Below are 12,920 nucleotides of genomic sequence, written 5' to 3'. Positions count from 1 at the left end.
AAATTAAAACCCCACTGTAAAATGATTTGACTCTCAAGTTGGCAAGAAGTGCTTCGGTCGCAGGAGAGTAGAGTGTCTTCAGTAGAAGTGTTTTTTTAGAGTGTTGTGCATTCAAACCTACATTTTTTACAGTGTGGCACGCTTCGTGCCAAACGCGCCGGCGGTGCGCAGGCAGCCTCCAGATCACACAGTGGGATAGATGGGTATCACCAGCGTGTGATCGGGCTGCTGGACTCTACACACGCACACGCACACACACGCACACACACTCCTGTATAACATAATAATAACAATGCAGCGTGGCTCCGAGCAGCCGTCTCTCCTCCCGGACTCTGGACTAACGGGACTGACCTCAGGTGTCATGTGGGCACGATGTGGATGAAGGTGGTGATGGTGAACGCGTCTGTTTCTCTCTGAGAGGAAATCCAACTTTCACTCCTTCCTCTTCTTCCTCTTCTTCCTCTTCTTCTTCTTCTACTTCTGTGTGTCTCTCCAGCGCAACAGCATGCAGACGTCCACGAGTGAAGACAAGATCCCGGTGAGTACAGCACCGTCCTCCCGCTGCCACCCTGTCTCATGTTAGATGTCACCTTCACCAGGGACCAATCTGTGTCAATCCCTATTCTACTACCCACTCTTCTAGTTGTATTACCAGTTTACATAGTGACATTACAAAGATATATCACATCTGGTATTGTTGTTTCTTATTAACAATAATAAATGTACTATATATTTATTGCTATTATATTTTTCCAATCGGACACTGTAAGAACCACATAATCTGGTCACTGCCATTATTTGACCGGTGAGGCTAAACCTGATAAGAAGCTTATAAATAATGTTTCTGCAGAAAAATCCTTAATGACAGTTCCAGGAGTTTGGAAGTGGCAACCACTGTGTGTACTGTTGAATGTATGTACAGTGTACAGCTGTGGAACAGCCCGCCTCCAAAACCTCCAGAGGATATTAGCATTTTTCACTTGATAGTAGACTTTGAATTGGGTTTAAATTGAATGATGCTGAGAATTACAAAGTCTCCCACCACTGATTCCAAGCCTCATCGTGGTTTTACTATGAATCAAGTCACTAGAGCCTCTGAAAACACTGACATGAGCTACACAAGATTCATTTGTGACAGTTCTGCTTGTGACACTTTGCTTGAAAATAGAAATATATGGAACACTAGCGTTTCTGAAGAAATGAAACATTTAAGCCGTTAGAAACAGTATAATATTACAGTTTATGTGGATGTACAGTTTATTGTTTGAAGAATACTCTCCCACACGAATGCTGATTACAAGCCAATTATTGGTGGAGCCACGCTGGGAATCACATGAGATCATCAAACTCTGTTGCTCTTTCTGAAATTGCTCACGGCCGTACTAATTTCTCCATGTTTAATTTGTTTTATTTCACATTGCAAAGTCAGACGCCTAAATAAAAAAGTTACAAAGTAAATATAATGAACACTAGGGGGGGGGAGTTTGGACTCAGTCTGGTCTTTTGAGTGATAGAGGAGTTAGTTGCTCCACCCAGCAGTCGTACAGGAAACGTCAGTCAAACACAGTCTGTAGAATAGGCCTCATTAGTATAAAGTGAAACCACTTGTGTGGGAGAACCATGGACGTTTATGGGCTCTTTAATATTTTAGCTAATGTGGAACTAACAAAGCATGTGGCCAGATTTCCTTGAAATCCAAGCTAATCCTCACGATTGGCCGACAGCCAAGACCCGTTGAGTCCCCGAGATACGTATCATGATGTTTCCGATATGTATACCAAGTCTGTGGTCACAAAGAGGACGGTGAAGGGTTTGAGTCCACAAAACACTTTCGGAGTTTTAGGGGTAAACAGCGTTGCAGCCGAGTATATGTGGACCACTTCTACAAACGTTAAAAAAAACGACAGAAAATAAACATAAAATGCCTCCATACTGCTCCTGTGGTGTCATCCAAGTGTCTGTAAGCCCCGACATTCAAATTCGCCTCGAAACGGTGTCATTTACGACACGTTTTTTAGCCTAAATGTCCTCCTAGCCCGGAGCCGCGTTCGCACGCACAAGCACACTTACCCCTGAAACTCCAAAAGTGGTTTGTGGACTCAAACACTTCACCCATCCCTCCATCGGCACAGTGGTGAGTAGATAATGTGTGCATTTCCCTTTTTGGGTGAACTATCCCTTTAAGGTAGCGAGTTAGCTAGATGAAGGTCGAGTTCAGAGAAAACAAAATTGAACTGTCTGGCTACTGGGAAAAGGAGCATGAAGCAAATCTAGGTCAAAACCGACTTTACAGCTGGACTGTGTAGTTTCAATGTTAAAAACTGAGGATGTAAAACTCTCGTGATACTTAATAATGTTACAGAAAAGCTAAGACGTGGAATTTTCCCTGACCAGAATGTTGCGCCCCCCTCCTGTGGAGCACTACAGCAGAAGGGGAGACTTAATGGTGGAAGCCACTCTTTAAAGCAGGGACCCCACAAAAGTGAACTGGTTGAAAATCTTGATTCGGGACGCTAGCTAGCTTATTTAGCCATAAAGCGTTCTTTCCATCTATTGGCATTTTTAGCCTATTTTGCTTGTTCTTGTTTTTTAATGAAGTGTTGAGGCCCAGACGACAGCACAGCTGTTCATGTGATTTGGACTGAGAGGATGTTTATTATTAGAGTATAGTTATAAAATCACAGACACACATTTAGCTGAAGTTACGACAGTCAATTAATTAGTTTAACTCCAACAAACAAGTTAAATCTAAAATGCAGCACTTTCATGATTCCACACACACACACACAAACACACACACACACACACACAGCGATAACATATTTTAGAAACCTGTCCTTATGATAAGTAAGAAACCTGATTCCCTGAAGTTTAAAAAACCTTCCCCTCATACCTACCCAGAGCCTATTGAGCTTTCCCTCTTGTGTCCTCCATGTTTAGTCTCCCCCTCTGCTCTCTCTTTGTCTAAATAAAGAATAAAACTGCCAGAGGTGAGCTAACTGCCCACTCTGCTGCTGGAGGTTCTCACTTCAGTGTTTTTGAGAACCTGCCAAAAGCCACTTATGTTTGCGTGTGCTGACACCGCACTAGATGTTTAAGTTCATTCAAACAGTTATTACGTAACTCCGCTGATGCTTGAGGATGCTCTGTGTGGTACACGATTTTGATTTGTTAAAGTGAGTGAGATACCTTTATATGATCACAACTAATGAGAGTATATTTCCTCTACGTCACAGCAGATACTGCTCCTGTGTTTGGTGATGCTTACTCAGAGTTTAACTTTGGCTTTGATTCCTCTTGCATCCCTGCAGGTCGTGGGTCCAACGTCAAGCCCCCAGAGCAACAGGGAAGGCCTTTACTTCTCTGATGGCCGACGGAAAGTTGACTATGTCCTGGTCTACCATCAGCGACGGCCCAGCTCCATACGGCAGAGCTTCTCACGATCTCGCGCCAGCATATCAGTGTCACATGACAGATTATCTATCGTTTCCAATGGCAACTTTCGGCAGTCGGTGGGCTCGCGCTCAGCGGCAGGATTAGGAGGGGACGCGCAGGAAGGAGAGGCCGTGAACATCGACGAGGTGTTCATGGAACTTGGATTTGCAGGAGGGAACGAGCTGACGGAGCCGGCCGACCACGAGATGCGCTTGATCAGACAGGAGTTTGAGGCCAACCTGCTGGAGGCCGGCCTGGAGATAGAGAGAGACAGAGAGGTGAGTGCGTGGTCCTACTAACTGAGCATTCACGATGTGTCGCTGAACTGCTCGACATTGGGTGTGCCAGATTAGATGAACACAGGTTTCCCCTTTCTTACCAACACCAATATTGACATCTGATGTTGCCTGTTTTGCACCAATTTGATTGGCTGGTGCCTGCTCTGCCGCCCAACTTCTACCGCACACAGCGCAAGCAGAGCCAATCAATGGAACCACGACGCAATCCTGCAATGCATGAGGTCACCCTATTCAAAGTCAATGAGCAATGTATATTCATTATACCATAACTATAACATAAAGGGCTTGAACCAATGCACCTGGCACATCAACAATTTTTTTCAGCAGTTAAAATAGTGGAAATGGATTTGGACTGAACCAAAATGTGCTTGCACCATGTGCTTCAGAGCATATTGTTAAAATAGAGCCTTTACGCTATAGATTTATAGGGTTTTTTAAGATAAACCTGCACACAGCATCTGATGTAACTCTGTCTTGAGCTATTTAAGGTGTGCGCCTACATAGGACCGTGGCTCGGATGGTAGAGGGAAGTGGTGGGTGAAATTCAGATTGTCTTTTAGGATATAAGTTGTCTATTACACCAGCAAGAGTTTTTTTTTGCCTTCCTGGCTGCTGTTGAACAAATTATAGCAACGTTATATAAAAGAGAAAGTAAGACACAACCCAAAGGAGTCATTAAGTTAATACTGGTGATCAGTATGTGTCAGCTTTAGAGCAGGTGCAATCACAGCCAAAGGTGCATTAAGATATCCACCTATGTCCTGTGCACCAACAGTGCAGAGTGTAGTTTCACTGATAAAATTAACAGATTTAGGAGGTAGACACATTCAGTTGAAGCATGTGAAAAAAATTTTTTTCTCAACCACTAATAAGAGAGAAAAGATAATTTTTTCTATTGTCTTCCACAATATGATCAAACTCCTATTACTGGGTCAATTAACTCCCAGCGGATATAGTGGAATTCAGCCAACAACTGAAGTTATCCCTGTGTAAACCTAGGAAGCGGGAGTCTGCACCTGTTTTCACCATTCTATGTGAAGGAAGTTTAAAAATGTTTGACTTTATGACAGTTACTTGGGCAATGCAAGATTTTAGCATCTTACAGAAAACCTAAAGGCCATGGACACTCACACTCTCATTATGGCAGTTTGTTTTCCAGAAACATTTATTTAGGGTCTGGTAGTGACATGAATTTAAGACCTTTCAGTGTTTCACTTCAGAGGCTCCGGTTTAGATTCCTGACACATGGGCACCTGCGGCTAGGGGTCTTACCTTATCTTAAATAAAGTTAGGATAAGTTAGGAAATTAAGGATGAATAACCGCAGCATGTAATGTCAGGTACGGACAAACTGTGCGAGCAAAGAAAAACACTGGATGAGACCAGTTAAGAGTTTCCCAAACAACCAAATCTTCTTCAACATGTGACCACGGAAGAGCTCAATAAAACTCCCCTGGAGCGCAGTCTTAGTAGAACATTCTTCACACAGTGGGGTTTGAAGAACGGCAGAGTTGTGTGTCAGAACCAGCTTGTATCTAAGGGCAACACACAATTTGCAAACCCAAGAAACAGAGAAAAAAAATCAAATGCGATGAGTCATTCAGCCTTGTTCCTTCATCCACAAACGCTTGAAGAAAAACAAAGGAAACCTTCAGTCAACAATTGTTACAACTGCCATGGATGGATCTGTACCGATGTCACACTGTAACGACTGGTGCTTGTCGTTCATCATCAGAATAGAGCCACGTTTAGAGTGTTCCTACAGCTGAGCAAATAAAAAGTGGCTTTCAGTAAAACACTTCCCCTAGCACCATCTACTACAAGCAACGTTTAATTCTAATAGTGAGTCAGAGTATTGGGATGTGATGTATTTCTCACAGGATATAATTACTTGCTCTCACTTGTGCTGCTCTGAATATTGACAATCAAAGTACTAATCTTCTGCTGATAGGCTGTCCACTGAGTATGGATCACCTTTGCTGCTGTTTTCTAATTATGACTTAGTGCGCTCTCACAGCTTCCTTGTTTGGTCCGGACCATCAGAGTTTTCAGTTTAGCCCAAACTGAAATAACGGTTTGCCTTGGGGGGGGGACCAAGTCTCAGTCCGGATCAAACTAAACCATGGTTCGGGTCGTCTGCAGTGTGAAAACAAATTTTTGGACAGTTTGGACCAATTGCAGGAAGTTGAGACAGCAATAAACCATAGAAGAGGAAGACGCCTCAGTGGTCTCTCCAGAATCGGAGTAGTCCAGACTTGTAGGATTGAGAGACAGAAATAATGTTAATTTGGTGCATTCAAACTTGTGTAGAAAACTGCGCTAGGTTGGTGATACTGGTAGTTAAACCAAAATGATATTACAGTGACAACTAAATTAACAGTTTAATTATTTCTTCTCCATTCAAACAGAAAAATTTGTTTTTTAAATTTGTTTTATCAAAAAAAAGTTAGCGAATACAAATAGCGGAATTTGCCAGCGCGCTACATCTACGAACCAACCCTTGTCAAGTATCGGCAGACAAAGCCCACGTAGATTATGACAGGATGTTCCTACGTGACACAGTAGTCTTTAAATTATGTGAAACCAAAACTAACCAGATCAAATGTAAACAATGTAACAAAGACGTGAACCTCGGTTTGGATCACGGTTCGAGACTTTCAGCTCCTATTTCCCTGTGATGTTTCTGTTTCCTTGTGTTTAACTCTGGGATGTTGTTCGTGTCGGATTCGCCATCCGCTCACGACGGTTGAGGTCACATCTGAGCTGGTGGACTCTAATTCTAAGTTGCTGAAGCCAACACAGCTGCTGGCCTCTTTGTGTTGATTCACTAATTTAGCCTTACATGGGTAATTTTATTTTGACATGTACCAATCGCTTTCGCTGTGATTGTGTGTTACGTAGCAACCAGTGTGAGAGTGTGTAGTTCTGTCCCGCTTTGGTTTAATTGTGTGTGTGTGTGTGTGTGTGTGTGTGTGTGTGTGTGTGTGTGTGTGTGTGTGTGTGTGTGTGTGTGTGTGTGTGTGTGTGTGTGTGTGTGTGTGTGTGTGTGTGTGTGTGTGTGTGTGTGGGGTGGGTGCTTGGCAGTATACACAGACTGTGATCTCCGCAGGCTCACTGCCACAGAGTTGTACAAACTTAGTTATTGTTAAAATTCCACTTGTTACCAAATGAACTGCTGCAGTTTGGCTCCAACAACAAGAAGAAGAATTTGGCAAATTTAAGTGTTGCTGACTTCAGCTGTTGGGTGTGATGATGAGGGAAGAAATGTCTGCAGCTCAAATGAAAGATGATTGTGTTGTACTGATGTGCAGACTCAGGCTCTGGCATGTATGTGGCTGTGTGTGTGTGTGCGTGTGCGTGTGTGTGTGTGTGTGTGTGTGTCTATAGTTATTAGGGCGAGTTTTGGTTCAACACCATCATTGTGAGGACATTTTGAAGTTCTGAGGACATTTTGACTGGTCTTCACAAATTCAAAGGGCCGTTTGAGGTTTATGACTTGGTTTTAGAGTTAGGGTTAGCATTAGGTTAGGGTAAGGCATTTAGTTGTGAGGGTTAAGGTTAGGGTAAGGGGCCAGGCAATGCATTATGTCAATGAGTGTCCTCACAACAAGAGACAAGTGTGTGTGTGTGGGTCTGTGTGTGTGTGTGTGCTGGCTATCATCCAGTTGGCAGTGCGCATCCCGCAGGCTAGTATTAATCAGATTGCTGACAGTGTGGCCATGAAGCCTAAACCAGGATGAGATTAGCTGAGTGACTGATAGCTCCTTATCTCATCTCGTGGATTGAGAAGTAGATTGAATCTGCAGCCAGTATGAAGAGGAAGCCTTGCATTACCATATCCTTTGTTTGAATATATGTGTGACAGGTACTCTGACAGAATGATTGACAAATCCATCGGTGCGGAGCTAGATGTGGTTGTAGAAGCTCCTGGTGAGGTGGAGGAACATTGTCTTTATTTTTGCCTCTGATACAGACAAACTCGGATGGAAAGACATAAAAAAGGAATAAGTTAGATAATAAAGTTTGTAGCAAAGGTGTGTGATGATTATGTTATTATGAAGTTTAAACAGTACCAGCCTCATAAGCATAATTATCTGTGTACAAAAAATATTCTCTAATTTAAAATAAATGAATTCATGTCACAGGGACATTTCAGCAGTTGGATTATCAGTGAAGGGGTTACGGTGAATCTATTGTCTCATATGATCAACCTCAGAAATGTATGTCGCACATTTGAATGTGACTGCTCCCATTTTGAAAGATGAATATATGGAAACTGAATAAGTAATGAATGAGTTTATCACTGAACAAACTAAGTGACAGCTTGGTTAGAGTTGTTATTCCCATCCACTGCAGGCCCAATGATCACACACAGACATACACACACACATGTGCACACAGACACACACACACACACACACCTGAATGTGGACAAAAAGTGTTTTCTTACATAATTACTTTAATAATATAATAGTAATTAGAATTATAATAATAATTTCTACAGCACATTTCTAAACACAGTTACATAGATCTTCACATTGTTGAAACAGGATTATAATATTATAACTGAGGGAAATAAGAGGATATGGACAATCATTCCTTAAATGTTGATCACATTAACAAAACATTACATAGGTTATACAAAGTGTAGATTAAAAACAAACCCACAACAATATCTTTCTTTCTTTCTGAATTGGGACGTTGTACTGAGCTAAATTCTCCTGTTCATGTCCAACCTGTTTGACTTCAGATTAATTGGATGTTGCGGGGGTGGGGGGGTGGGGGGGGGAGCCTGGCTTGAATGTCAAACTTGTTGACTGTGCCTGAGGATTATTGAGCTGACCTTCGATCTCTTAGGGACGTCCTCTTACAGACCACTTTTAATTAAATCACAGGGAGATGTTAATTCAAGAAGTGGAGCTACGACCTGTGAGGAGCTCGGTCTGTGGGGGCTTGAGAAACAGAGCGAGCAGGATTAAGTGTTTCGCTAACACTTACCTTTGCTCGAGACTGAGTCCGTCTCTGTCCACACAAATTGCTTGTGTGTCCCATTGCTCATGCATATTGGATTTTTTCATGCTGGCCCTGCCTATCACATCCTGCTTGTAGCATATACTTAACACTGTGATGGGCCTCCACACAGAGAATTAGCCTAAGCTCTTGACAAATATATAGCCTCTATGAAATAAAAAGTCACAACACAAAGATTAAAACATTTTGCATTCAGAGGTGTCTTTTCAACTGATTTAGAGACATATTGTTTTATTATAGTGGTCATGACCACAGCAAAGCATCACACTAACATACAGTATTTTCCCATTCTCGTCTTATAATCTGAATATTCTGTGTTAAAAGAGATGTATTGAAATTCTTTTGTTGTATAGATCGTGGACTGCGTTGATATATAGCGCTTTCCAACCACTCAAAGTTCCTTACAGAACAAGTTGCGTTCACCCATTCATACAGGGCTTCTATGCACAGCATTCACTGTTTGGCGCAGCCATCGGGCTAATTCAGGGTTCAGTGTCTTGCCCAAGGACACTTCAGCACGTAGACTGGAGGAGCTGGGGGTCAAACCACCTAAATTCTTCACTTCTTGTTGTCAGTGAATGATTTACTAAATTGAATAGAATGTGTATTTGTGTGTTTCAGCCGGTAGCCTGTGCCGACTATAAGAGCAATGCTAACTGTCAGTACAGTATATCCAGGCTGATCCATACATCTGACCACCTGCAGGTCTGTGGGAGACCCTCTAATGTCAGCCCCCCCATTGTCTTTCAGCAACTTCCACTAATAACAACTAACAGCTTTTTCATGCTGTTTTTCCTCATTGTATTAAAGGGATAGTTCACAGAAAAATGAAAATTCACTCACAAACTACTCACCACTGTGCCAATGGAGGGGTGGGTGCAGTGTTTGAGTCCACAAAACACTTTCAGAGATAAACAGCATTGCGGACAAATCCAATACAATTGAAGTGAAGGTTGACCACGTCTTCGAATTTGAATGTCGAGGCATATAGACACTTCACCCACCGCTCCATCGGCACAGTGGTGAGTAGATAATGAGTGGATTTTCATTTTTCAGTGAACCATCCCTTTAATACCGATCCCTTTTGTCTCGCTCTCACTCTGTCACTGTCCCTCTCTGTCTCCTTACACTCTCAGCTTTTCACCACTTCGCTCTCTACCTGGACATCCCATCACCCAACCATTCACCCTCTCATACTCAGTACCCCAACTACCCACCCCAAGACGCCCCCGGCTGCGTCCTAGTTACCCTCCCACTCACCACCCCCGATAGAGATAAAGAGATAATTGGAAATCCCGCCACTAATTAACCTTCCCCAGGCTGAAAGGTATTTATATCCTCTGCTTTTTGATGGAGCACTAAGGGGAAGGGAGGGTGAGGAGGAGGAAGGAGAAGGGGGCGACTGAGCTGGTGGGTAAAATATACTGGATGGTGGCAGCAGGTGGAGATGAGAAAGGATGCCTCAGGCTGATTGTCAGGCTACAATCCCAATACATTAGTGAGTTTACCACACAAGCCACAAGTTTGTCCCATGATCTTATAAAAAAAGAGTCAATATTAAAGTGGGCGGGTTAGAGTTCAGGTGGCGTTCCGCTCCACTGTGTCCCCCGGTGAAGGACAAAGGGCAGCGTGGATGTGCGAGTGGGGGAAGATAATGAAATATAAGAGGAGTCCGAGTGACAGATAGTGAGTCAGCCAGTCAGTCAATCAGTCAGTGAAACAGTGGCTAGCGGGTGGCAGAAGGTACAGTAATGTATGTGAGGAGGGGGGGAGTGAAAGATCTCAGGAGAGTAGGAGTCGAGAGAGGAGAAAGAGACTCGTTTCAGGTTTCCGTGGGTTGCCGGTGCCACCTTTATCTTTCCACCCCCCTCCCCTCTCTTACAGAAGCTGGTGGGGGTCTGAGGAGGGTAAGGTTACCTGGCTGTTGCCTCCCGCTGCCTCTTCTCTCTTTCATTTCTGCTCACAATCACACTCACAGTGCAGGCCGACCCTGTAATGGCTGCTGCTGCTGTGTAGATTTTCACTGCTGCACAATTCCTGTTGATTAATTTATCCATATACAGTCGCAGAGGGACAGGCGAGGGTTTGTCGGTGCACTAAAATCCAGAATTCAATCACATTCCTCTCGGTGATATGCGAAACTGCCAATTATCAAATTTCGCAAATGCATCGTAACATTAAATAATAATTACTGCGTGGGCGCTGGACCTTGATTCATTAGCAGAACGAGCTGGATGACTCAGAATTTGATGTTACATATAGTAAATACATTTGAACAGAAAAAGGGACCCAAACGTGTCGGGAACAGGCTGCAGCAACAAAAGCAGTGAGGAAAACAGCCCGGGGCTTCGCCGTCAGACCAAAGGCTGCATCCATCTTTAATAACGACCAGAGTGATGCTGCTGGCGAGTCTGGTTAGCCAATCTGATTCACCGGGTCAGGACAGTGGCGGGGAGCGGCTGTGCCTGGCTCGGAATGAAAGCATGACTCGCAGAGCTGAGTAATCTGAAATGTGGAGTTGCAGCTCCCAGAGGCCGACACTGAGATGTGGGGGTAAAAGCAGCAGAGAAGCGGTTGACTGCGGTGAAGTGTAGCTCACACACAGGTCCCTCCTGCTACAACAGAGTGTGTCAGTTATATTGAATTGCAAAGCAGCACCAGCAGATGGTCTGGTAGGATGGTTTTATACAGCAGGTAGTTTCAGCCAAGCAATCTGCCAAGATAATTCCCAAAACATTAAATTTACTGTCATCACTTTTTAAGTAGAAAACTTTCTCCCACAAACTCTACAGTACACGAACATAGGGAATAGAGAAACATAATGAGTAAAATGTACATTGTGAACGCTGTCAGCCATACTTAAGGAAGGGATGTAACTGAGTGTCTTGTGTCTTATTGTGGGTCAAGAAGTAAGGATGCACCACTTGCAGTGCGACCCACCAAATCTGAGCACATGTCTGGGTAGACCTGCTCTTTTCTGTTCGGGTCCTTAACATGAAGTTTTGTTTCTTTTTCAGTTTAAGGCCCACGGCCCCAGCTTCACTCGTCTCCATGCACCCTGGCCAGTGCTCTGTCGAGAGGCCGAGTTTCTCAAGATTAAGGTCCCCACTAAAACGGTAAAATCAATACCCATCAGTATCAGTCTAGATTATGTCATTGAGTTTTTAGGTCCATGTGCAGTAATGGTTTTTCGTATATTCTGCAGCGACAGTAGAATTTGATTTGAGGGAAATCATTAAGGGAGACATATTATGGGTTTTCAGCTTTTCTCTCCTTGAGTGTATTATATAGGTTTTTTTGTGTCAGACTTCTGCAAATTAAAAAGAAAAACAAAGTCTGCTGTGAAGGGAGCTCCTGTTCTCAACAGAAAACAATAAATCTCCTGAAACGCCTCCTTAGAGGTCCGATTGATACTTCCACGACATTGTGAAGTCATGTGACATCATTATGGACGCCTAGTCGCTAGTCAGACATGTACCCTAACAAAGCTATAGCGAGAGCGGAGGTTAACAATTCCTACGTCCTCTGGAAGCAGCTAACCAATCACAACAGAACAGGCCAGCTAGCCAATCAGAGCAGACTGCGCTTTATTTGGTGGGGGGGCCTTAAAGAGACAGGAGCTAAAACTAGCGTTTCATACAGAGGCTGAAAAGAGGAGCAGCAATGGACATATGAGGAAAGAGTTGTCTTTTCTGAACAACTTTTCAACTAATTACAATTAATAAGTATAATATGTCTCCTTTAAGAAGAAGAGTGGGACTTCTTCATAGAACTGCCAATTTCAATCAAAAAAAAGAAATTAAGCAAAGAAGAGACAGAAAAATCAACATTTTTGGAGAACAATGAGGTCAAAATAAGTGCTTATAACCTGTGTAATAAGTTGACCTATTGTGTTGTTATTGACTTGTACACTGTGTGTTTCACCAGAGTTACGAACTTAAAGAGGAAAGTGGTTTTGGGTCCAGTATGAGCAACGTGTGGAGGAAACTGAATCAACCTTTTCAGCCCAAAGTCCCAAATCCAGACAACGGACGCACCAAATTTCTCTCGCACTGCTTCTCCAGGGACAAACTCAACCTGTGAGAGACACACACACACACACACACACACAGACACACACACACACACACACACACACACACACATGCAGATTTTA

The 12,920-nt window shown here is 43.3% G+C and overlaps 1 protein-coding gene across 2 annotated transcripts in view; it reads left to right on the top strand.

The window, feature by feature from the left end:
• The first annotated feature begins 505 nt into the window (after positions 1-505).
• The window catches only part of ano2b (anoctamin 2b), a 58,726-nt gene continuing 46,311 nt past the window's right edge, over positions 506-12,920 (top strand). For both annotated transcript variants that reach the window (XM_034578719.1, XM_034578720.1), the window contains exons 1-4: positions 506-538; positions 3,312-3,713; positions 11,782-11,880; positions 12,692-12,843. In XM_034578719.1, the coding sequence (XP_034434610.1) occupies positions 506-538; positions 3,312-3,713; positions 11,782-11,880; positions 12,692-12,843 (686 nt within the window). The remainder of the gene's footprint in view (positions 539-3,311; positions 3,714-11,781; positions 11,881-12,691; positions 12,844-12,920) is intronic.

This window comes from Hippoglossus hippoglossus, chromosome 23 (assembly GCF_009819705.1).
Source record: "Hippoglossus hippoglossus isolate fHipHip1 chromosome 23, fHipHip1.pri, whole genome shotgun sequence".
In the NCBI taxonomy this organism is placed as follows: Eukaryota; Metazoa; Chordata; class Actinopteri; order Pleuronectiformes; family Pleuronectidae; genus Hippoglossus; species Hippoglossus hippoglossus.
This window is presented reverse-complemented; position numbering and strand designations above follow the sequence as displayed.